Source organism: Ambystoma mexicanum, chromosome 6q (genome assembly GCF_040938575.1).
Source record: "Ambystoma mexicanum isolate Mex_15411 chromosome 6q, UKY_AmexF1_1, whole genome shotgun sequence".
NCBI lineage: Eukaryota > Metazoa > Chordata > Amphibia > Caudata > Ambystomatidae > Ambystoma > Ambystoma mexicanum.
In genome coordinates, this window is record NC_090937.1 from 1,053,892,650 (window position 1) to 1,053,919,655 (window position 27,006).

The 27,006-nt window shown below is 47.1% G+C and overlaps 1 protein-coding gene across 2 annotated transcripts in view; it reads right to left on the reverse strand.

Moving 5' to 3' along the window:
* Window positions 1–27,006, reverse strand: part of TUSC3 (tumor suppressor candidate 3) — a 1,343,405-nt gene that overhangs the window by 103,987 nt on the left and 1,212,412 nt on the right. For both annotated transcript variants that reach the window (XM_069631593.1, XM_069631594.1), the window contains exon 9: window positions 18,148–18,238. In XM_069631593.1, the coding sequence (XP_069487694.1) occupies window positions 18,148–18,238 (91 nt within the window). The remainder of the gene's footprint in view (window positions 1–18,147; window positions 18,239–27,006) is intronic.

Sequence of the window (27,006 nt, forward strand, 5' to 3'; positions counted from 1 at the left end):
ACTGACTATGGCCCGAGACAATGTCATCCGGAACCTGACTAGGAACCAGGCCATCAGAATCCTCATCCGCCTCTGAAATATAGTCCAGGTGGCGAAAAGAAGGCACTCGAGAGTGCTTGCTCTTAACCAGAGCCTTCCTAGGGGGTCCACCCGTGCCCTGTGGTACCTCCGACACGAAAGGCGTCGATGGCGTCGAGCGAATCGGCGCCAGCGTCGAGAGAACCGGCATCGGCGCCGAGAGGATCGGCGTCGAGGAAATCGGCGTCGACGTCAGATGCAGCGCCTCCAGAAACGGCGGCGTCGACACAGCCCTCGAGGCCGGAGCCCCGAGCGTGTCCCTCGACGACCTGAGCATCGACGGCATCGACGACTTCCTCGGAGCCAGAGCCTCGAGAAAGCCCGTCGACGCCCTCGACGCCACAGACGTCGATGCCTTCTTTGAAGACCTCACAGGTGCACACGGTCTCGAACGCGTCGAGGACCTGGAACGGGTACGTCGAGAACGAGTCCCCTTGTCCGAACGGGACCTCTCCCGTGACTCGTGCCGACCACTCTTGCGAGCGGTGTCTCTCGACCTCACACGACCGACCCCACTCGGGGGCGCGGACGGCTGAGTACCCTGCGACTCAAGAATCGCCAACATCTTCTTCCCGAAGGAAGCCCATTCCTCCGGCGTCGCACAGCTGGAGGGGTAAGCGACGTGCCGGGCAGAGCCCTCCAAAGAGGACCTGGAAGACGACCGGTGTCGGCGCTTCCGAGAATGCCTCGAAGAGGCTGAGGAGTGGCGAGACCGACTCCTAGAAGGAGACCCACGAGACTTCCGACGATGACACGGAGAGTCACCCCTCGAATCATCCGTCGAAAGCCCCGCAGACTTCGACTTCCGGGGCTTGGACACCCGACCTACCGACAACAACTTCTTACGTTCGCGTAAGGCTTTGGACGTGAGCGACTGGCAGTCGATACAGTCATCCGTGTCGTGGGCCTCCCCGAGGCACCAGAGGCAGTCGTCGTGCGAGTCCGTCACCGACATCTTGGACCCACACTCCCCGCACTTCTTGAAACCCGGACGCGGGGTCGAAGACGAAGTAGACATCTTCAGAAGGAATTTCACAAACGAACAGGTTCGAAAAACCGAGAAGAACAGAACTCCAAAGAGTCGAGGCGTTTGAACCGAGAAACACGAAGCAACACGTTCGCGGAAAAAACGGAACTGAGGCTATGGGCGTCGTGCGTCCTACTTATCACATCGGATGACGTCGGAGGAGGTCCTCGACGACGGCGCATCGACGCAGGACGCAGACGCCGAAAAAGTTTCCGAAGCAGCACAGCTGTGGTGATTACATGTCATAGATATGGAATACGTCCGAGGACCCAATCCCCTCGAACCAAGTGATTTGGTTGCGTTTCAAATGAGCCAAAAAATGAAATAATAGAGTGCGTTAAAGACGACTTTTCATCATTTCAAATGCAGAACCAATTTAACACAGGTTCGAAACCTAGATCATCAGTAAGAAAATCTAGGTTAAAATCTGCATGCGTAGCAAAATTAGAGGCAGAAGATGGAACGCAGAGAATTCTCTTAACTAAATTGTTTTCGATGATTTGCAGCAGATATAAATTGGCAATGCCCCATATAGACAACCCATACTGTGCAATGGCCAGAGACTTAATCTTGAAAATCTGTAAAATAATCTGCACTGGTTGTGTCCTGCATTAATTGAAAAATGCTACTTCTTGATTTCTGTATTTTAGCACCTCGTATGTGGACCTTACACTTAAACCCTGAATTAAAGTGGACTCCGAGCTAGCTCTCCCTTCTAGCTCTTCCCTATTAATAACATTTTATTATGTTTCTCTGCCAAACCCACAGAAAGCAGACTGGTACATAGTAACCGGGTACTATTGACCTGCACCCATCAACACCAAAGGCTTCACATCTGCATCTATCTCTGTGGCATTAATGACCCTTCCCTCTAGAACACAGAGGTGCTTCCAAAGATGCAGAGTGCAGAATCCATTCCAGCCTTATCTCAAAATGGCAGACTTGGGTTCTAAAGCTATCAGAATGGGGAAGAGAATGATGAGCAGCATCTGGGGGACTCAACAAGGGGAGGAGAAACGCCTGAGAATAAGAAGGACACATTGTAAAAATCCCGAATCCCAAAGTGTCAGAGAATATAAGGGAAGAGTGCAAGCAATCCCAAAGATTTTTGTTCACAAAGTGGATGGTGTCCCAGGTGGACTTGGATTTTCGTAAAGTGATCTCTTCCTTTCTCATAGGTAGAGAACTGCAAGTTCAACTTGATGGTTTACATTTCCAGCTCTTAAATTAAGTGGCCCCCAGGGGTATACACTCCTTTTTCAAATCAATATGATTTCCTTGTCCTTGATTATTGACTGTGTTTGGAAGTGCTACATATGTGTTAATGGCACCCAGCGCCTTCTAGATCTTAAAAGTCAATATAATGAATTAGATCAGAAGGAATACACCCTGATGTCAGTCAAATAGAAGACTAAAGATATAAAGAAGTTGATGCAACCATTTGACTTTGTTTTATTGGAAATACAGCTGTGGTCTGCTCTTGTTTCTTCCAAATATTGACATCTTAGCATTTCCTTGACAAATTTCGATAGTAACCTATAATATGATCCACAGGTGCATGTTATTGTTAAATCCGCCCATTTTCACCTGCACGCTCTCACTGTTTGTTTTATTATTTATAATGCGCGAGCATACCCTAGGGCAACAGGGCGCAGCAGTTACATGAATATGCGAAGCTTAGTTACAACAGCGTTATTGTTTACAAACAGGTATTAAATACAAGGTATATACAGAGTAAGTCCTATTGCAGGCGGAAGGTACAAGAGCAAAATATAATGATACATGTCATTTGTTTACATCAGCAATATATACAGGTGGAAGTGATAATAAGGTGAGTGAGTACAGAGGTTCAGTAGGGTGGAGGGGGGTTCAGGATGCTTGGCTGCATATTAGGTTTAGTGATCATTCGCTTTCAGCCACATGATGGTGTTGGTCCTGAAGTTTTGATAGGGGAGGTCGATTCTCAGTGTGGGAGGTAGGCAGTTCCATAATTTGGCTGCTTTCACCGGGAAGCTAGTACCACCAATGGTGGAATGATTGAAGTTAGGGATAGAAAGGCAGTCTTTGTAGGCTGTTCTGGGGGGCCTCAGGGAGGTCTGTCTGTGGAATCTGTTGACCAAGTAGATAGGCGCAGCGTTGTTGAGGGATTTGTGTGTGAGTGAAAAGGTTTGTACGAGTATTTTATCATTAGTAGGGAGCCAATTGTTCTGTCGGCTGCTCTCAGATGTGGTCTCTTTTAGAGATGCCTAATGCCGCTCTAAGTGCATTATTTTGTAGGGTTTCGATTTTTCTGATGGTGGCTTTGGTGGACCCTAAATAGAGGGCGTTGCAATAGTCCAGGCGAGATAGGATGAGGGCTCTGGCCAAGGTCGTGCAACTAGTATCGGATAGAAATGGCTTGGCTGTGCGGATTAATTTGCACGTGAGGCCGTGGAGGATGCTAGAGAATTAACCTGTTTGGCAAAAGAGAGGTTTGTGTCTAGGTAGAAGCCCAGCGTTTTTACCTCTTGTCCTACTTTGATGCTGTTACCATCGATAATGAATGAAGAGTAGTAAGGTCCTAGTTTTTTTAGGCTAGAGGTGGTGCCCAGGATGATGAGTTTGGTTTTATCATCATTCAGGCATAGACCATGTGTGGCCATCCATGCCTGGATGATGATGTACACTCTATTTACCAAGGCCAAATCCGTTTCATAATCCCCAGAAAGCGGGAGGAGGATCTGGGTATCATCTGCATAATTAGTGTAGGTGATACCGAGATGATCCAGACCATGGAAAAATGCTGTACAATGTGGGCGAGACACAAGAACCCTGGGGCACGCCACAGGTGATTGGTATGGGGTTGGCAGCTGCTGTGGGCGAGAAGACCCTCATGGTTCTTCCATTTAGGAAGAATCTAATCCAGGTAATTGCTTTACCGGAAAAGTGGGCAGCTGTGTTAAGGTGGTTGCATAGAATAGTATTGTCGACCAGGTCGAATGACGCCAATAGGTCTAGGAGGAGGAGAAGGGCAGCTTTGCCGGTGTCTCTAAGCTCATTGACTTGGGTCTTAAGATCGATGAGTGCTGTCTCAGTTCCGTGTTGAGGACAGAAGCCTGATTGTCTGGCTCCTAACAGGTGGTGTACTTCCAAGTATTTCTGAATTTGTACATAAACAACCTTATCCAGAATTTTTAGGAGAAAAGGTACTGTCATGATTGGTCTGTAGTTGGTCGGAGTGGATGGATCGAAAGTAGGTTTTTTTAAGAGTGGAAGTACCCAGGATTGTTTAAGATTAGTGGGGACGATGCCAGTAGAAAAGGACGCGTGGATGAGCTTCGTGATGAAAGGAGCAAGGTCTCTGGCTGCATCCTTGATGAGTTGCGCAGGGCAGAGATCGCCCTGACAGTTGACGTTTTCATTGATAGAATGATTCTTTCCACTTCAAGAATGGAGACTTTAGTGAAGTTAAATCGGGAAGACGCATTAGATGTGATACTCTGTTATTTTAGATGGGAGAGGGTCGTTTAGGGCAGTTTTTTTACTGGAGATTTTATTTTGCAAGGTGGAGATTTTGTTGGCTAGAGCGTCTTGGATCTCTGACCACCATGTCAGGTGGTGCTATGGGGGTCACTATTTCTTTGAGGATGAAGAATAGTTCCTTCATATTGGATTTGGCTTGGGATATGCGTGAGTCAAAGGAGGCTCGTTTTGCTAGGCATATTTCTTTTTTTTATAAAGGGATGAGAGTTTAGTGAGTTTGAGTTTGTTGGCTGCAGAGGGTAGTTTTTTCAGGTGGACTCACAGTTTCTTTTTTGCTGTCTTAAATGTTTTAGGAACGGCGTGAACCATTTGTTGAGATGAGTTTTAGGCTTACTTGGTTTTAGTTTTCGGGGGGGGGGGCATTCAAGTCCAATGAGGTGGACATGGATTTATTAAATTCTTTGACCAAGGTCTCAGGATCCGTGTTGTATAGGAGTGAGTTGAGGGAAGGGAGTATGGTCGGGATGAGTCTCTCCGCAGTAATACACTTTTTATTTCTGGTTAGCATGGGTGGCGCCCTGATGGCTGGTGGGGGTCCTTTAGAAGAAAGCATGAATGACACAAGGTGGTGGTCAGTCCAAGCTAGTGGTGAGATAGAAAGGATGTTGGCTTGGCAGTTGTAGTCTGCCACCCAGTCAAGTATTATACCTTTGTCATGGGTAGGTGCGTTACCTCTTTGAGTGAAGCCTATTTCAGATAGAGTGCTGAGGGCGAGCTGGTCTGATGGGTTATTAAAACCCATATTGAGGTCCCCAAGCATAAGTACTTGTGTAGAACTTTAGAGGTTGCTAGACAGAATGGTGTTGATGTCATCCTCAAATGTTCCGGGAGGGCACGGGGGGCGGTAGATGATGTGGATGTTTAGGGTTTGGGCATTGGTAAGTGGGACTAACATCGCAGTTCGCATGAGAGGACATCAATAGGAGTGGCTAATCTCATAGAAAGGCTACATTTGTAGATGATAGCTATACCGCCTCCTCTAGATTTTGCTTTGTCTTGTCTCAGTATGGAGTAGCCATCCGGGACTGCTAACATAAGCATGAGGCCTGCTGCTGGGTGTAGCCATGTCTCGGTGATGGCGAGGAAGTCAAAGTACTCACTTAAGATCAGGTCAGAAATTTCTGTAGCATGTGCTACTAGAGATCTGGAATTAATTAGAGCTCCATTGATCTGACGGTCCGTGGTGGTTGTGGATTGGTAGGCTTGTGTCATTTTAGTTTTGCTAAGTTTGGCTGTGCTATTTCGGGGCGTAGGGTTAGAGTTGCGGGCTAAGTTCAAGTTTAAGTTTGTTTGGCCGGGCCGAATTGGCATAGTCCTTAATCCTGTTGTCGTAGGAATAGAACTAATGAGAGGCTTATAGATTTTGGCTAATCTAGCTCTGAGTAGTAGGTTCCTGGTTGTAGTTGGGCATGGAGTACTTAGTAATTGGGATTGGATGTCATTCATGTCTATGGAAAGGCTGGTAGTTCAAATATTATGTAAGTGAGAGGCATGTGTTAAGGTGGATAAGTGTAGTAGCATAGTAAAGTGTAATGCTTTTTATAATGGTTAAGGTGTAAGCAGTCTGGCTAGGGGATTGGGGGGGACATGTTAGATAGTGGTGAAAAGCAAATCAATAGGTAGTTGAACAGTCAGATGTTAGCATAAACACCAAGGTCAAATTAGGGAAAGTAGGTCATGCAATGTCCTTGAGGTGCTGGCCTAAGGCTAAGAGGGGTTTCTAGTCAAAGGATAAGGCATGCAATCAGTGCAGGCATAGGCAGTTGCAGGGCCAATTGGGCAAGCAAACAGAGGGGCACAGGCCTTGTGCTAAATATACAAGTCGATAGGTAGGCAGTCAATACAAGTACAAATTACAAGACATCAAAGTCAGGTTAAGGCAAGCAGACACTGGAAGGCACTGGCCTCATACTGCGACTGGTGCACGAGCGAGCAGTGAGTCAGACCGACCAGTGCAGGCACAGGCCATTGCAGGGCCAATTAGGGAGGGCCAGCATGGGGGTCACAGGCCTCAATCTAGAACACATTCACAAGCAAAGTAATGCAAAATAGTGCAGCAGCTCAGTATGGGCCCAAGCAGTTACAGGGCCAGTAGGGGGGGGGGGGGCAAACATGAATAGGCGCTGGCCTCTAGCTAAGCACATTCACAAGCAAAATAATGCAAAATAATGCAGCAGCACAGTACGGGCCCCAAGCAGTTACAGGGCCAGTTGGGGAGGGCAAACAAGAGGAGGCGCTAGCCTCTAGCTAACACATTCACAAGCAGGATAGTGCAAAATAATGCAGCAACTCAGTATGGGCACAACAGTTACAGGGCCAGTTGGGCAAACAGGAGGAGGCGCTGGTGTCGCTCAGGGTGTGCAGAGAATTAGACATTCAGTACAAGTCATCATAAATGGAGTTGTGGCAGGCAGGCATTAGGAGGCACTAGCCTCATGTAGGAGCAAAATCACAGACAGTCAATTAGGCAAAGCAGTGAGTGCACAGGCAATTGTAGTGGTCAATAGGGTGGTACATTTGTAACGTGAATACAATGAATGAGTCCGGGGGAGGTCAGAAAGTACCATGTGGATGGAGAGCGTCTTGCTTACCTAATCAGCAGTGAGGGTAGCACGAGAGCGTTTTGGAGCAGGGGTCGTGGCCCTAGGCTCGACGGCTCATGACAGAAAATGTGCCTTAACTCGTGTGCCGTAGGACGTGGGCCAGCTTAAGCCTGCCGGCTCGCGATTGGCTCTCAAATGCAGGCGGGCAGCCAATCGGATTTAGATGCAGCTTCCTGTGTGCATCAGCCCCTGGGGGAAGGCAGACAAATGGCGGGTGGCCATTTTGAAGTGGCTAAACCTCATGGAGCATAATGGTGGAGGCTGCACTTCTGTTGAAAGTAACGCAGATCTACTAGCACAGATAACCCATTTGGTGTTGGCTATAAAAGTGAAGATGGTATCAGGGCTCAGGCGAATTTAGTGCTAGGTTGTAATCTGCCCACTGCTCCATCAAGCTAAATGTCAAATCCTAGCAGATGGGCCGGATTGTCCAGAGTCTTGAATACTTGAATTTAACAAAAACCTGATTTTCATTATAGGCTTCATTATAGGCCATAAAATAGCTTTCGTCTAAACAAATATGAAATCTGTCCCTTTATCAAGGAGATATTAACTGGCTAACAAGCGAGTTCCGGAAGCATGTCAGTCGGCTTGATCTGTTGAAAAATTACCAATGGCCCATTAAGATCTATCAAAAATAGAAATGAATCAACAAGCTCGACTGTACAAGGGGTTTACGTTTTGATTCTTCCAGTTTAATGTTCTCATACTTTCACATAGATCAAGAAAAGATGAAGTGAAACCATCACAAAACGTATGTACTTTTCTTGTGCTGGCTTTGACCGCCATGTGAAAAACATTTTGTCTGCCCCTGTGTTTAAAAAAAAAAAGAAAGATGGGGTGAAAATGGCAAAATAAAATCTCTCACCCTGATGCAGACAAGAGAGGTTTGATCTCAGCATTCCCTCTCCCCATATTCTTAGAAGGTGCATGTTAAAGAACGTTTTTCTCTTTTCTCCCTCGCACTCTCTCTCTCTCGCACTCTCTCTCTCGCACTCTCTCTCTCTCAATGCTCCAGTTGTGGCTTTACGTTGTTGTATGGTGTCATCTCAGGACCCCAATGGAAGATCGGTTGATGTTGATGTCTCTCTGCCACTAGTCTCAACAATGGTTGTGATTTATCACCCAGCAGAGCCAGAATTAACGTTAGACTACAGTTTGGACAGAGCGGTTCTGGAAGGTGCTATCACCTCCAGTTACCAGGGTGCTGTTCACTCCTCTCCGATAGCTGTTTTCTGAGCCTGTCAAATGCTTGCTCTTCCTCCTCATGATGGCCCAATCCCCTTTATATTGGGGGCCTTTTCCCTATCCCCTTGCTTGGATATTGATTTCTCTCATTCCTTCCTAGTCTGACTAGTCTTGCTACCCTTATGTATTTCTACTGATTTTCAAGCTTTTATTTTCATTTAGTAACACCACCTGTGACGTTCCGCTGACATTCTCCTCCTTCTACAGTTATTCTATTCTTTCCACCCCTCTTTTCAATCCTCCTGTAACCAGCTTCAACTGTCCATCGGTTTCCTGTTGTACACTTGCCACCTGCTGTTCTTCACTACCTACCACCACCTCCTCCTCCTCTCTTACTATCACCACCTACACTTCACCTCCCACCACCTATTCTTGTTGTCCTCTTACCATCACCACTATATTCACCTCTCCTGCTACCTCCTGTGTTGTTCTTCTCTTTCCACCAATTTCTTTTCCACTCCTGCCCCCAGATTCTTTTCTCTCACCCTCTTGCCTTTTCATCACCACCTCCAATCTCCCTTTTCTCGCTTGCCTGCCAATCGGTAACTCACTTTCAATTCTGATCTTGCCTTACTCCAAACAGCCACTCTTTCTAGCATTCCTTGCATAGTTTTAAATCCCGTGGATCCTAACCCAGAGTCTGGGATTCCCTCAAGTGTTTCCACACATGTTTTGGTTTAAACTATTGTAGTGGTTCCACACTCTCTTATTAGACTCTTGATCATGGCTGTTACAACTGCTTTCTAAAGTTGACAGCAGATAGTGGCTTTATGAGCCATATTCATCATCTTGCATTTGGAGAGTATGTGTCCTTGTACATGTGCAAGATTTTCTGTATCTGGCCATGGAACCACTTCTGCTGTGATCTGCTGGGTGAGGTTTCTCCTAGTGGAGGCTGCCAGAGAATTAGGATTGTGGTATTAATCTTTGCTTGTGGTGGTGGTTGCATGAGCACTTGTTCAAGAAGTTTGGTGATCGTTTCTCAAGTGTTTCTGTCCACATGTTGGAGAGATAAAGGGAGAATAATACTTTTGTATTACATGCAATAGTCTCATGCTCACTGGAAGACCTTCAATGGATGTCAACAGTGAATCCTCTCCATACTGCACCTCGACCCATCATCTGCTAGCTGAGACAAGTAGCCAAACTTTTGTGTCACCCAACAAACATCGCCAAAGCAATGCAGGGAGCTTCATTGCACATCCTGTCTGTATGACCTTGCAATCATGTATCCATCCTGTATAATGTATTCAGTAAAGTTTTGATACAAAGATCAAGTTGGGTGACTTTTGTGTACTGTCTTTTAAGTGTAAATACTTTGCAGGTGTTGGTTGCAAACCCTTGGATGCACCTTTCGTAAGCCATGGAAGACATTCAGGTAATCACCATTTTCACAAAGCATTTACAAGGCTCTCTCTAGAATTATGATACCCAAGACATTATGACCTATTATTGTGTACAATTGATTTGCATTTTTCTTTTGGACCTGCTTTTAAAATGTTTATTTACTATCTTTTATTCATCTTAACTCCAGTGCCTTGAAGCTATCCTTTATTGGCATTTGCTTCCTTTTATAAATTGTAAAATTAACACCTAAATACTGAGTTGTTTTGAGGTGTGTCCCAGTTCAAGGTGAATGCTTCTACAATGAGTATTGATGTGGCGGGAATTCAAAAAAGCTGATGCCATGTACCACTCAGTGTGTAATATGAGACCCAAGAGAAGCAGTTCTTCAGCGAGATAAAGGGCATCATGCCATCAGGCAAAATCATGGTTTTCCAATGTTCTATTCAAGACACTCACTGTCTAGTTTTGGGGTGTAAAAAAAACAAGTTTAAAATGAAACCCTGTAACTACATCCATTTGTGGCCTACCAGTCGGGAGACAATGCAATACAGATTGCAAGACTAAAAAGCACTGGTGCTTCTGCTTATAAGTTGTTACCAAGTTTGGCCTAGATTAATGGAGAAAGGAGGAGACAGTGTTCAACTCTGATCATCAATGATCCAAAATGTGGATCGTTACAAAGTGTGATCTTGCTTTGCAGACATACACTGTATCGGGAAAAGCAAACAAACCAAAAACACTATGCGTGTTGGTGACGGGGTAATGATCAGGGGTATAATGTCCCACTCCCCATCAAGCAGACAAAAAGATAGCTGCCAAGATGGCTATGAGCCTGTGAGGTCCTTGGGCGTTTAAAATATCAGGACATAATCCTGGTGATTGCTGTCTTTCCACCAGGTGTAACTGAAGCATCTGCCATGGGAACATCCCGAGGTCACCACTGTGAAGTTTGGGAGCTCAGCTCTGGACAACTGCAGAGTTATATGCGTGGACGCTGGAGCGGAGAATGCCCCGGAGCGGCAGTGAGCGGTGGTCGTGGGCTCTCTGAGGAGCAGATCACAGAGCCTTGGCATGTGGTGAGAGCAGTTGGGTGACTGTTCGCAGCCGGGCTCCGTGGCTAGCTGCTTTTGGTAGGCACCCCCAGCAGGCGGCGTGTGCCTAGATCAGGCCCCACAGCTAGCGATGGAGCACTTGAGCAGGAATATTGTGTTCTTATTGCCAAGTCATTACAACAGGGCGAGGATCGGAAGCCTCAGGAGGGGGCTGCAGTGTCTCACCATGCAGCTGTAAAGTGGGTTGCAGCTGTAACGTCAGAGGCCCAAATGGATCACCCCCGGGACATCGCCCGAAGACTGGTTGTGCACGGTATGAGGCGAGTGAAGCCACCGGCTACCCACGCAGCAGGGAGGCCCTGGGGTGGCGCTGTGTCCGTGCTGGGTGCAACGCCTGCAGCTGCAGGTCTGGGGAGAAGGCAGACCGTTCCACATGTGAGAGATAAGCATACTGTCGAATAGGGGTAAGATGCCCCACTGATATCGGAAGCTGGTAGGTTTTATGCCGAGGGGAAGGCCAGTGGAGAGGGGGCACTGCGAGGCCCTGTGATGCTGATGTAAGCCCTGGTGTAAGGCACATGCTGGCTATGTTGCTGGATTGCCAATATCCTAGGTTTCAAGGTAGCATTCCTGAGATAGTGCTTGGGGAGAACTGGGTGCTGAGGGTTACAGCCTAGAACTGGGAGCCCAGGAATTTTGGATTTGATTGCCCTCTGGTTATCGGGGAGAGGCAAAATGTACAGGTGGTCGCTTTCTATGTAGAGCCTGGAGTAAGTCTCCCCTGCCCCCCCTCTCTTTCTACACTTGCCCCTCTGGGATCACTGCACTGCAAGTTTGGATTCAGCAGGCCTTGATGGAGGACTCTGCTAGCTGGCGCCGATGGCCCTGCTGACGGTGGACGACAGGCTGGTCGATTTGTGCATCGTTGGGCTGCGACACTCCACATCGCTGCTATGAGGGTGCTTTTGAGCCTAGCTCATGGGCTGCGGGGGTCTGTGAGGCTTGCTCTGCTTTGTTTGCCGGCCTGCTGATTTGCTCCCAGGGATAACGCCAGCATGGAGCTTGCGGTTTTGTCCTGCTGATGCCATCTGACATCAGAGTGCAAGATCTGCGCCTTTATTACTACTTTCCTCACCCAGCGCGCTGTGTCCCCTCCGTCCTTGACTCAGGAGCTGGTACTGCACTGTTCGCAGGCGGTCGCCTTAACATCATTGGCCTGCAAATATTGCCTTGTTAATGGGCTGTTTTAGAGGACTTATTGCTGGGTGATCAGGCTCTTTGCGTGTCTGGGCTGCCTTGTGTTGTTGGCTATTTGCGGCCTGGCTCAGGGTGGAGGAGGGAGCCTGCTAGGAGGGCCTTAGTGCTGGGCTGAAAAGCGTAGCTGAATGTTTGCAAAACGTCTGAAGGTGGGACTGGATCATCATCTTTAGTCTGCATCTGGTGCAGTTCAGGGCCCCATGGGCGCATCTTGGCTGGGCTCTGTTGCTGATCTGTGGTCCTGGACTGAGCCCCTGTTTGTGGCTGATTGGAGGTTGGTCCTGGCTGGTATGTGCTTTTACTGTGCAGCAGTTCTTATTAAATCTGTTACAGATGAAATCAGCCAGCGGCTCGATTATTAATGTAAACAGTAGAGTATATAGGGGACACCCTTTCCTGTTACCCCTTCCCAGGTGTAGATTGGGTGAAAACATGCCATTGGTCTATACCCGCATGAACAGTTGCGTATAGAACAGCCTCACCCACGAAATTAAGTTTGGGCCAAACCCATAGCATATATGCCAACATTCAAATGCACCGGGGAGGGAGATTTCCACAGGGAAATCAGGAGATGCATATTTCCCCATAGGAATGCATTGGGGCTACAGTTATTTTAGGCGGGAGACCGTGAAAAATAGCAATATTTTTCACCTAAAAATCGGGAGTCTCCCGCCTAAATCGGGAGGGTTGGCATGTATGCCATAGTTACCCTGGACCCAAAACAGGAACGGCCAGGAGACCATGTCGACGGCCTTATGCATATCTAGGGCCTAAACCCTGCTTGGTCTTCATGGACCACATATTGCACTAACGGAGCGAGTCTGGACGCCAATACCTTGACGAATATCTTGTCATCAATATGTATTAAGGACAGTGACCTATAAGATCCAGACTCATTCGCGTCTTTGTCTGGCTTAAGGAGAAGGATGATTATAGCCTCCTGCAGCGTGTGAGGTAGCACACCTGTTGAGAGAGCCTCTGCCCACACTCATAACAGCTAGGGGGTCAGTGTGTCACCAAACTCTTTATAAAACTCTGATCAGGTGCCGTCCGACCCCAGCGCTTTCCCGTTAGGTAGGCTTTTTATAGCTTCCGTTATTCCTTCCACACGGACAGGTTTTCCAGCGTAGTTCTAGCCCCGCCGGATGACAGGGTGGATGGTATCCTGCTCAGATAGCTATCAATATAGAGTCTGCGGCTGCCCCTTAGGGAGCATTTCACGCTGAATAAAAGTAAAAAAACAATGTATTGACATCCGCATCTGTATGTGCCACCGAGCCATCCTGTCTGGTGACACAGGAGATATGCGTGGTCCCTCTTTCTGTGTTAACTGTTCAGGCCAACATCCTACTGGGTTTATCAGCCTCTCCGTATTGCAGAGTGGCCGCCAGATTGTCAAAGTATTGCAATTGCCTACTGGCCGCATCTCTAAATGCATCCAGTTCCTTCTTCGTATCCCACCTTGACGCGGGTGAGGGGCGTTTGGCATACTGTTGCTGCACCCCAGACAATTTGACTTCATGTCGTCCCATCTCCCTCCTAATACACTTCAACACCCCTAATTCAGTTGACAACGCTATCCCCCTCATATAGGCCACAATGATGCTGGGTTAGCAACCGAGTCAGGGTTGGCCTGAAAGTACACCACCACATGTTCTCGCAAGTTTGTCATGAAGGCAAAGCTGATACAATTGCTTCTAATGTCTTGGACCATAAGGATCGGGGAACAACTTAACTTGCATTATACTTTATTTTATTTTACATTTATAAAGCACTCACACAGCCCGCAGGCATCGAGGCGCTGTTACAGGAATTGTTTGTTTTTCTTAGTTGCGTAATTGTGTTTTTTTTTTGTCTTAGTTACGTATTTATAACGCGCTTAAACACCCAGAGGTTTCTAAGCGCGGACCCGGGGATCGAACCTGTTTGCTTCCAAGACGCGCACGCTGCCTCTGAGCTATCCTCCCAGGACAACCGCCCGGGGCGCCACGCCCCCGGAGCGCCTTTTGCCCCTGCCACGCCAGCTCGGGGGACTCTTTCAAGGGCTCCCCCGAGCTGGCGTTGTGGGACAAGGCGCAGCAGGCGGCCTTTTACTGTAAAATGTGCCAGCGGCGGTGGGTGCATTTAAATGCGCCCCTCTGCCGTGGGCACTTTATGTGCATGAATCTCTGCATACTTTATAGTGAACCGTCCAGAACAGATTATTTTGCCAAGATGCCAGAGCAGAATCTTCATTTCACCAGAGGGAAGTCTTGGACAATTCGCTATATTTCGCACATTTTCCACTATCTCTTGCTTGATCTTCACAGAAATCGATTTCAGAATCATCAGTGACAGGGTGGTTGAAAAGATAAAGGGGCCGATTCATGGAATTTGTGTGCCGAAAAATGGGGATTTGTGCACCATTCTGCCCGCAAATCCCCATTTATTAAACAGGGATTTGCTGGCAGAATGGCGCACACATCTCTGTTTTTTCCGTGCACAAATTCCATGAATCACTCCCTTAATTATGTGGAGGGGTGTCAAGTAAATGTGATTGCGAACTGAAGCTGGACCCTTGAAGAAGCCCACACCATTACTTCTTTATGAAGAGATGGAAAGTACCACAAAATTAATGCCGAGACCCTCAGCTCCACGAACAGCAGGTCTGGTGCACATGCCAAAGGATTCTCCAGCGCTCTAGAAAGGTGGTGCAAGAAAACAGCACTTACAACAGACAGATTTCATAATCACCACTACTAACAAATAGAGATGACAGATGTTCTAACAAATGTCAAACCTTTTGTTATTGTGGTGAGCCCTTCAAAGACTAGGTTTACAGTTTTACTACCATTTGAAATCTGAAAAATTTTAGGGGCAGAAAAGTCGAGAAGTCGTCATTTGTGGCTCCTCCATAAGGTGTGAGGGGGCGCCAATCGGCCAGTACCCTCACCCATTATGGAGGAGCGGAGCCAGCTCACTGTAAACCCAGAGCCAATCCCAAGCTGTTTTCTGCAGCTGAGGGAGCACGCCTGGGCTGGCTTAAAATGTCAAAGGGAAACACAGTTTCCCTTTGACATTTTCTTTTCCCCAATGAGCATGTCGAATAGATCATGCAAGGTGGGAGGCGTTTTCTTCTGCAGCCTTGCAAGGCTTATTAGGGCTACAGGCAGGAAAACGGCAATTTTGAATGAGAGTCCAGACCGGAACAGAAGGGAAGTCTAGTGTATTTAATATGTATGCGTGCCTACATTGTGAATGAATGCAGAGCCGGCCCTGGGTGGGCAATCCGGGTGACCGCCCGGGGTGCCACGCCCCCCAGAGCGCCTTTTTCCCCTGCCATGCCAGCTCGGGGGACTCTTTCAAGGGCTCCCCCGAGCTGGCGTTGTGGGACAAGGCGCAGCAGGCGGCCTTTTACTGTAAAATGTGCCAGCGGTGGTGGGTGCATTTAAATGCGCCCCTCCGCCGTGGGCACTTTTCACAAGAAAAGGCACCATTAGCCCCCCACCACGCCAGCTCCGGGGAGTCTTTCAGGGGCTCCCCGAGCTGGCATGGTGGCAGAAGGCGTGGCAGGTGCCTCATTGTCATTGAATGAACCCGCGGCAGCGGGCTCATTCAATGGCAATGGGTTGCTAACGCGCCCTATTTAACCTCCTCGCCGGAGCGAGGAGGTAAAAAAAAAAATAAGTGGCTCCTCCTGGCCTGCCTCCTTCTGCCCCGCCCCCTGTTAACCAGGGGGGCACGGTGGGCGAGTGGGGGGGTGCCAATTCACCCAGGGCGCTGCAGCCCTTAAGGCCGGCCCTGAATGAACGCGTGAGTGTATGATGCGTGGGTGTTGGATGCGCTTATGAATGAGCAAGTATATAGTGTACGGGAGTGTGAGTGAATGCTGTGAGAATGAGCAAGTGAATGAGCGACAGAATGTCGTGTGGCTATGTGTGGTGGTGTGCCCTTGTGTGTTTGTGCTGGAAGGGCTGCTGATAGTGGGATGGAGGGGGCTGAAGGGGAATAGCAAAATGGCACGATACGTTTTATTACATGGCTAGACTGGCATTTTGCTGCAGCCATCTTCTAGAGGCATGGCTTTTTTACTAAGCATATTTGATTAAGTAAGCATGACAAGTATTATTATGTGGCAAAACTGGTGTTTTGGTTCAGCCAGTCTAGCTATTTTTTACTGTGACATGCCATTTATTTTTGTGCATCTACGATAGAGCAGGAATTATGTGTTTTTACATGGCTAAATTGGCAATTTGTTGCAGCCAGTTTGGACATGTTTCCATATTGTGGCATGGCATTTTTAAGGCAAAGAAAACTGGAGTATGTTTTTACGTGGGGATACTGCAATATATTATCAGAACCAGCATGGACATGTTTTCTTACAGTATCATTACTGGCATTATGTGCCAAGAAAACATGACTATGGGCCTCATTACAAGTCTAGCGGTAACCCGCTGGTGGCAACGGCGGGTTACTGCCAGACGGAAACATTGTTTCTGCCACCTGATATCCCGGTGCCACCGGGACATTACAATTCCCGGCGGCCCAGGATATCAGGCAGCAGAAAATGTTAGTCCCCATTCCAATGGAGCCCCATAGGATTCCATTGGAGTGGGGACACGGAAGCACTGACACCGTTGCTAACGGTGCCGGTGCTTCCGTGACAACTCTGCTCAGACCTGCTGGCAGACAGGCCCAGGAAAGCAGAGTTGTAGTCTGCCAGTCTGGAAAGGGTGCCAGTAGGTTTCTACTTGCACCCTTATTTCCGGACCGGCAGACTCGTAATGAGGCCCTATGTCCTACATGGGAATATTGGCATATATTGGTGCAGCCCGCATGGAAATATAAGTTACAACAAACGTGAACATTTTCTTATAAGGGCAAATATTGTGGACAAAGGCATCATAAAAATGTGTTGGGAAATGCTTCTGTGCACTGTTAGTGACTTGTATCTATTGTATTTTTTCATGAGTTATTCTACAAAACTAAAAGCGAAATGTATGGCTTTGTACCCAATTTTACACTTAAAGTGTGATGTAAAATGCACCATTTTAACCCATTACTCATACAATGTTCTCAGGGGGAGAACCCTCCCCCCAGAGCAATCTTGGTTTATTCGGGCTGCCTTAGTCGCTTCAGCATATTTGTGGGAAATATGTATGCCCCTCTGATTAAAAATGTCACCAGCCGACATTGGAAATATTCCTGGTACTAGAGACTCAGTGGTTCAAGCTGATTAGATTTAAAGTACAGTTTCCCTTTCATGTACCTTTGGGGAGTTTTTGCATTTGTGTCGACTAGTGTAACTTGCCATGAAATTGACATCTGCAAGGCAATATAGAACATCCTTTGTAAACTGGCCTTTTGAATACCCACTTGTGGAGTTTGGATACAAGAGATGGGGTAAGGTGGCGGCACCTGTTGGAATGGGAAGCAGATCGGAGGGAAGCATTGAGATGTGGGATGTATTGTGTTTAGCAGCAAGGAGTATCCAGCACCCAAGTTGGATCGTGTTGAAAGCGCTTATGAAGCACATAGCTCAAAGGTACAAAGGCGTGCACCTTCCCCACACTCTCACCTGGGCAGTGCACCAGGCTTGGTCACTGAATTAACATGAAAATGGACGTAGAAAGGCATTCTATTGGCATTCCAGAAACTCCATTCTTTCTTGTCTCACGTGTTCCCAAAACCACTTTAGCCAAAACGAAATCTGGCTTGCACATAATTCAATAAATGTGCCATGGTGTTTGGGAATGGATAACTCACCTCCAACTCGCCTGCCCCCACTCCCGCAAAATACCACATCAAACTTCTATAAGGCAGATACCCATGCAAGTAATGCCCATATTTGTTGATGCCTGTGTAGTCTATCATCAATCTTTTGTCTGTCACAAAGTTAGACAAATAGAATTCAGAAACACTTAAAAGTATGCTTTGTATCAGACAAATCACCAGTCAAATTACACAAGTGGAAAAACATGCTATGTTAATGTGCTTCCTGAAAAAGGCAATATGTGGGACGTGTTCACATTACCTGTAGGGGTAGCCATGGTACTTGGAGCGGAATATGGACAGCAAAAAACTGAAGAAGAACACAACCAGGCCAAGACCAACCAGGCAGATGACTGCAGAAAGGACAGGCGATTTACACGGATTAGTACAGAGAAGGATAAACACAAATACAAAAACATATATTTAAGCATAATTTGAATTCGGACATCGTTCATACAAACATAAATTGCATGGTTTTGTTCATGCATAAAGTATTTAAAAAGCATGCATTTGTTGATTTATGTCTGGATTTGTGCATTTGCACCGCCAAGCTCGAAGCACAGAGGACAGGAAGACCAGAGGTTTCAGAGAATGTCCTTTTGCACGAGACTCAAGCAGTCAAGTAGGTGAGCATGAACACACAGCTTTTCAGCAGGATTTGGTACAGAGGTGAGTTATGTTAATCAAAAAGGTTGAAAAGTTGCTTCAGAAGATCCGGATCTAGACTGGATCAATGTCAATGAGTCTCAAATGACATGAAAAGGGAAGCGCCGTATGTTGAACCATTTCTTGATAATGTCATTGGGTCAATCGTTATAAGGCAACTCCATGAGACAAGTGTTAAAAAAAGAATTCAATGGAGTCTCCGAGAAGTCAATGGGAAATTGGAAAATGTGAGCACGTCCTAAGGGTTGGCCAAGCAGGCTTCTGTACACATTTTTGACACGTTTTGTAAACACCCTAATGCTTGTATCTGCTTGGATTCACATGCTATGCATAGGCCAACATCTAGTGGAAGCTGCAGAGTATTACAGTTGTTTTCGAAACTCGAAAAGGGACGTTGACAGGGCGTGCCAGTAATAGTGTGACGTCCACTGTACCCATGGTCCTTCATGCGTCGAGGTCCCTCAGATTGTTTTGTTCTGACATGACGTTGCATGAAGTGTAGCTTGAGTACAGTTGTATCCAAGTAGAAACAGGCAGAAAGCTCATGTAACATCTATGCTCCTTCTCTCCGGGGGGGGGGGGGCGGGCGCATGTGAATCTAAGCAGATACAAGCATCAGAAATACAATTACGGTGAGTAATGTATCCCTTCTGAGCGTTGTGGAATCTGCTTAGATCACATACTATGCATAGATTAGCGAGCAGTGTTAGGAGAAGGTGGTGGGTCATGAGAAGGAGCAGCGGCAAATAGATGTTTTAGAACCACTTGTCCCACCTGTGTATCTGTTGGCATGTGTGTCAATGCGGTAGTGCTGAGTAAAGGTATGTACTGAGCTCCATGTAGCTGCTTTGCAAATGCTGTCTAATGGGACATTAGCGATAAAAGCCCACGTAGCTCCAGTGCTCCTTGTGGAGTGAGCTTTGGTGTAAAAGGCAATGTTTTGTTTGATAACGAATAGCACAATTGAATACATCTTACTATCCATCTGGAGATGGCATTTTTAGAAATGCGGTCCCCTTCTCTGCTTGGTGCTATGGAGACAAACAGTTGATCTGTTTTCCTAAGCGGTCTGGTCTTGTTTACGTAGTAGAGGACGGCCCTCCTCACATCCAGTGTGTGGAGTTTTACCTCAGCTGTGCTAGTTGTTCTCTGAAAGAAAGCCGGAAGCTCAATGGATTGGTTCACATGGAATTTAGAAATGACTTTAGGGGAGAACCTAGGATGAGTACGTAAAACCAATGTATCCTTATGTATGATAAAGAATTCACCTGCACTGACATTGCTTGGAATTCACTAACTCTTCTTATGGAAGTAATAGCCACTAAGAAGGCAGTCTTGTATGTCAGTTGTTCAAAGCTTGACTTATGCATAGGCTCAAATGGGGGGCCCATGAGCTTTGCTAGTACTACATTGAGATCCCATCCTGGCGGTGGGTTTGAAATAGGAGGGTGGAGTCTCTTGACTCCCTCCATGAAAGCCTTAATGACTGGAATTTTCCACCACGATACCTTACTCTGAGAGGTGGTATAAGCTGATAAAGCCGACAGGCAAACCTTTATAGGGTTGAATACTAATCCCGAATCTAACAAATGGAGCATATAGTTGAGAATGTGTGAAGAAGCACATTCTATGGGGTTTGTTTAGACTGGTACCAAATTACGAATCTCCTTCACTTGTCGAAATAACAGTGTCTAGTGTTAGGTTTTCTTGCCTCCTTGAGGATATCCATACACCACTGTGGTAAATTAAGGTTTCCAAACTCTATGACTTCAGGAGCCATGCTGCCAAGTTTATTGAGTGTGGTAGAGGGTGCACTGTTGTTCTCTCGTGTTGGGTTAACAGGTTGGTTAGGTATGGGAGTTTGATGGGATCACACATCGCCAGTTTGCGCCGATGTGGATACCATGGTTGTCTCGCCCACATAGGAGCAACTAGGATAAGCGTCATCCGTTCTCTGTGCATCTTGTTCACTATCCTGCTCATTAATGGAGTCGGGGGGAAAAGCGTAAGTAAACTTCCCTGACCAGTTCATCCATAGGGCGTTCCCTATGGAGTCTGGCTGGGGGAACCTGGACGCGAAGTCTGGGCATTTCTCGTTTTCTCCTGTAGCGAACAAGTCTATTGTGGGGTAACCCCATTGAGCGAACATGTGGTCTACGATGCCTGAGTCTAGTTGCCACTCGTGTTCCTCTGGTAGGGGATCTCTGCTCAGAGAGTCTGCTAGAGTGTTGAGTACCCCTGGAACGTGTTGTGAGGATAGGGATATTCCTCGTCTGAGTGCCCATTTCCATATTTTCTATGCCAACTTGGACAGACTTGGAGAGTGCGTGCCCCCCTGTTTGTTGATGTAGAACATCGCAGTTGTGCTGTCCGTCAGGATCTGAACCGATTGGTTGGTCAGTTGTACTTCGAATGCTTGGAGTGCTTTTAGTACTGCTAATAGTTCTAGCAGGTTGATATGGTTCTGTGCAGTGACTTGGGTCCACAGACCATGTGCTGTGTGGTGAAGATAATGAGCCCCCCCCACCAGGAGAGTGATGCGTCTGTTGTGACAATCGCCTGCACTTCCGGATCGTGGAAGGGTTTTCCCTTTAACAGATTTTCTCTTGACCACCAGCGTAGACTCTGTACTAGTGTTGGTGAAACGACCAATAGATTGTTCCACTGACCACTTGCCTGAGACCATTGTTTCGCCAACCACTCCTGCATCAGTCGCATTTGCAGACGCGCGTGTGGGACTAGATATATGCACGATGCCATCATGCCTAGCACACGCATAGCTTTGTGTACGCTTAACTGGAGACCGGCTTGATATTTGCCGAAGCATGTTCTGCACTCTTTCCATGGAAGGGAAGGCCAGGCCGGTTTATGTACATAATACAGCTCCTAAGATGTGTTTGGGACAAGACTTGATTTTTTTTTCGTTTATCGAGAAGCCCAATTGGAAGAGAAGGTCTATGGTTCTTTGCGTTTTTACTTTGCAAAGAAGGGGAGTCTCTCCTGTGATCAGCCAGTCGTCCAGATAAGGGTACACTGGGATTGCTTCACTGCGCAGGTGCGCGGCCACCACCGCCAGTACCCTGATGAATCCCCTTGGAGCTGATGCTATTCTAAAGGGCAGCACCTTGAATAGGTAGTCCTGGTTTGCTACTTTGAACCCCAAGAGTTTTCTGTGCGTTGGGAGCATTGAAATATGAAAATAGGCATCTTTCATATCCAATGTTGCCATGTAATCCCCCTGTTTTAGCAGGGGAATTTCTTCTTGTAGCATTGTCATGCAACACTTTTGTGGCTTTACATAAGTGTTTGCAGGGCGAAAGTCCAATACTGGGTGCATTGTAAGATCTTTCTTTGGTACAAGGAAGTATGTTGAATAAGTACCCTTATTTACCTTGTTGTATGGCACAATCTTGATGGCGTCCTTGAGGAGAAGCGCGTTGAACTCTTCTATTAAGATGAGTTGTTCTTTTTTGATGTTTTCCTTTGGTGCGGAGGGAGGTTTGATGGTGTTCATAGGAGCTTCACGCAATAACCTCCCGCTACTGTCGATAACACCCACTTGTCCGTGGTTATTCCCTCGCATGCGTGGGTGAAGTTTGAAATTCGTCCCACTACTGGGGAGGCATGGGAGGGCACCAGTAGCGGGATGTCTTTGTTTGGGAGTCGTGCCTCCAACTCTGGAAATGGAGTCCCTCCCCCAGACACGGGACCTGCGCTGTTCTCCAAGATAGCCCTGGGACGCTTGACCCTGGTTGCTGTTCCATGAAGAATTTTGGTTTTGTCCATAACCTGAACCTCTTTGGGATTTTTGCCTGCAAAAATGAAAAAAAATTGTTTCCGCCCCTTTGCCCAGTTGGTTTATTGGTAAGTTGGCCAAGAGATTTGAGAGTTTCATACTCCTCTTTGGCCGACTTCAGCGCATCCTCCACTGCTTTGCAGAATAGCACATTTGGTTCCACTGGCATGTTGAGCAACGTTGCCTGTGTCTCCAGTTTAATACCGGATTGGCGAAGCCAAGCATGGCGCTTGAGAATGGTTCCTTCTGCGATTATGCGTCCGGCATTGTCTGCAGCGTCGAGGTTATTCTTTAACAGGCCACAGGCAGTAGCTTTGCCTTCAGCTGCTACAAGGGCACATTTACGTTTTAGAGGCTCTGGAGCAGAATCACCAAGGGCCGTAATTTCATCCCATTTGTTGCAGTCATAGCTCACCAACAGTGTGGAATTGTTGGCGATCCTAGCTTGGTACGCTGCCGAAGTTGCCACCTTCCTACCCATGGTGTAGGGCTTCTTGCTCTCCTTGTCTGGTGGAGCGTCTGAAGAGGCTAGCGGTGTACCCGCCCTCTTCCAGGTAGTTGTGACTACTAGTGAATCTGGCTTAAGCTGTCCTCAAGCATATAAGGGATCAGATGGTGCCAGCCATAATAGTTCCTCTATTCGTGGATTGACTGCACTGGTTTGATTGGGCGTTTCAAGAGAGGGTTGGATCCTCCTTTGAACGGACTTCAAGATGGGTATAAACTGGGTGGCCGCTTTTTTGTCCCCCAGGATATCCTCTGCAAAATCTTTGTCCTGCTGAGTTTCGTGGGTCTTAATTCGGAAGTGCTCAGATGCTCTGATTAAGAGATCATTAAAGACTGGCTGATTATCCACTTGGGAATCAGGTAAGGGAGAGTCTTGTGGAATTGGAGTGTCTATAGTGTAAACCTCTGACTCATCCTCATTATCATCATCATCATCATCCCCATCAAAGCATTAATCCACCTCCTGATCCTCCTGATCTCCGGCAGTGCCTGCATGCATGTCAAAGGTCTGCAGTGCGAGACCTCTTAGTTGGAGGCAGGGATTAAGACCGGGGCTTAATAGTGGAAGACCTGGGCTGAGAGCTTGAGGCCTGATCAGTTGGAGGTGTATTATGAAAACTTTCTAAAGCATTAGGATTTTTTTCAAAGAAATCTGCAAAGAAAGACATTCTAAACATAACTCTATCTATGCCTTCTGATGACCACTTAGCTGAGCTGGGGAAGACCCCAGTGTAAGGTTCAGTGGGCGTTTGGGTTAGATCTTTATTTTGTAGGGTCTCTTGTGGAGCAGTTAGTGTCCTCTACCCTATGAGACTTTTCCATATGGATTTTGGTTTTCTGGGAATTGCCCTTATGATTTGGCTCTTAGAGGAAGATTTTTTGGAATTAGAACCTCTAATAAGGGTTTCTGGGACATGTTTTTGAATCAGGTGTGATAACCCTGAATCTTTAGGCTTCCCTACGGGTTTTGATAAAACACGTTGAGTTTTGGCACTGGGCGGCGTCTTTTGTCTTATGGGGCCTGTCATGAGGTGGCCGTGACTTGGAGTGCCCAGAGGACAGGGAATCCACTGATCTGCCCCTAGACGCCAAATATATGCGTTAGTCTGTCGGAGCCGACACATCGCCGTGGGTTGTGTGGGAAGATGTATGCTCTTTCTGCCGGGTGTAGTCCCCAGAACAGAGACACCGGCCTGTGTCCCATGGTCAGGGGCTAGCACTTGGGAACGTGACTGTTCCCTGTCACCCTTGCCATCTGAAAAGGCTGCATCGCTGCTCTCACTAGAGGCTCCCTCCACGTCCATGGTGGCCTCGGACTGCATGGCGTGATGGGCCCAGTGTTAGGGAGAATTCTCATGAATTTGCCAATTCCCTTCACCTTAGAGACCCCCAGCAACTTTGCTGGATTTCGAGGATTTGGTTTTTTTACCTGGAGGGTGTGCGAGCCTTTTTTCCCACTCTCTCATGTATTTTTGATGTGTGTTTTAGTCCTGTGTTCTTTGATTATGGAGTTTTAGACAACTCCATAGGCATCATCCTTTTATGTGTGTCATAGAGGATGCACGCTCAGTGCAGTGACACAGGGAAGCCTTTTAGGCTGTCCCAAGGTTTAAATACCTTGTCTGGGATAAACAATTGTTTCCCAGATAATGTAAAGTTAAATTGACTTTACTAGTCTTTTTAAATTCCTAGACCCAGTACACACTATCTGACAATATAGTGCTGGAGGCATTACCTAGTATCCCCTATGTCTAGAAACTCATGTAGCAGTCAAATGCTACCCGTTCCTATCGAAATGGCTCATGGCAGTGGTTTTACAACGAACTACAATGATTTTTCCTGACCGCCAACACCGGTAGCTAAAAATCACGGGAGCCATGTTTTTCAAGATGGCGTCTGAGCCCCCTTTGTTTAAACAGGTCCCGGTCACCTTTTTTCGCCATTTCTTTTTGAAAAGGTCCTTCTAGAGTTTGTCTCTGCATGGCAAACTAGGTTTGGTCCCTTTGTTCCTATGCCTTTGGCAGGCTTCAGGACTGAAGACCGCTTATGGCGCCCGAGTGTCTGAGGTGGGCAGGAAGTAAGGGAGGTGCCCGAATCTCCCTGTGCTTAGTCTCCTAGGAGAACCAAAGGCACTCTGGCATGATTGGCAGGCTGACTGTCCGGCAAGGACAGCCACCCAGCTGGGTGAGTGGCAGCTAGACTGGAATGAATGGGAGAAAACTGTTTAAAAGGCGAGTCTCTCGGACTGAAAGGCAGAGTCGACCACTGGAACGAAAGAACCGAAGACGAGCTGGATGAGGACGGCTGCTGCAACTACTGGACCGTTGGTTTGCCCAGTGCAGCCCTGCTGCAGGTCCGAATCGCCAAGTTCACCTCGACAGAGAAGCCCCTTCAAGGACGACTTCTTCCTTTGAGTTGGTGGGACCAATCAACTCGTAAACCACCTGGATACCATTCTCGGAGCTGGTTAGGATTAACCAGGGAGAAGGACACCAGCTTGTGTGCTTGAAGAACAGCAACGGGAATAGAAGATTTGCCAATTTGCCAGCTTTGTGATCCGTCGCCGCACAGTGCAGGAGTCCCCAGACGTCCTCCCTCTTGTACCCACAACTGAGGCTCAGGAACAGTGAGATCTGCAGGAACTGCCAGGAACTGAAGTCTTTAGCTGCATATTTTACTTCAATATAAGGTACTGTGAAAACCCGACCGAGAGAACTTACCTCTCCCTGCCAAAGCTTGTGGAACTTTGGCAACTTGCAGAACTAGTCAGCTTGTGACCCGACATACAAACCTTTCTTCTGTGAACTACTTCTAGGAACCGTGGCAAAGACTTTTCCGTTTTAAATTCCAGAACCGTTTTTACTTATAGTCCATTGACTTTGGCCTATCTATTGCATTGAATCAACTCCTCTGGTGAACTCAAACTATTTGCACTGTTTTAAAGTAATTGTAATATTCGTTTTATCAACGTATGCCTTTTTGCTCCTACTTCAAGGGAGCTCAACTGCTTATTAATCAGTATTTTAGCATCATTTTTGTGTGATATTGGTTTCTAAATGATTGTGTAATAAATTAATAATTGTTTTACCAAGAAACCTTGAGTATAAGTGTCTATCTGAATACTTGCTTTTGTAGACCTTCGTATAACACCCTTACAAGCTCACATTCCCTCTTGAGATAAGTCTGGCTGCTCAGCTCGCTACCAAAAACTGTGTGGTACAGACTTATACCAAAGGTTGGTTTTGCTTACACCTGTAGTCCTAGTTGTGTATAGTGGTCCCAGAGGGTACTGCATACAAATTTTGCCTAACACCCAGCACTTTGTTGTGCAATCCTTAAGGGTCTTGGGTCGAAAGAGCTTACAAGCTCGACAGTGCCCTTCATCGTGGTCGTGGTTTAAACCGAGGTTACAGACCCTGTGTTTGTCGATCCACAGAATTCTTTTATTACAGTTTGGGCAGAATTTGAAGGGTGTCTTATCCATGTCTGGGGAAGGCAGCCGGGCGATAAGGGGAAGGGGAGGAAAAATACATTGTATAATGACCACCACCCCCCCACTCTCCGTGCTGTAAGGGCCTAGGCCCGTTCATTCAGCCTTCCAATGCCGGAAGGGGTCTGTCGAAAGTTGACTTAGTCCGACGGAGGCTTGTCCTTTTTCTTGTTCTTCACCGCGTCGAGAGCATGGCGTCAGGCGTAAAAGGACAGAAAGAGAAACTATCTTTTAAACTTTGCAGAAGCAAATGGCATTAGCCAAAACTGAACTCGGAGAAAATTTCTCTCCCAACTTCCCCCATGTTTATATATTGCAGATGCTATTCTGCACTCCAATTCCTTTACTCTGACCATTTCACTTTGTTTATTATCCCGGTTCAGGCGTGCAACGTCATTGAGCTAACCCGGCTTCAGTTCCCACCCGCCACACCCTGAAATGTGAGTTTAGGGGCGGGGCTTCCTTTGACGTTGCATCTCCTATAAGCCTTTCCTGAAACTGGCGTAGTTAAACGTTTTAATGTGTATGTTCAGAAAAATGTACTTGCACAAACGCAAGTGAAACTTTAAAGCTGCTACTTTCAAGAAAGGCTCTCATGGTCTCTCCGCCTCAGGAAAAACACACATCAACCCCCTGCCCACGGATGCGAGTCAACATATATC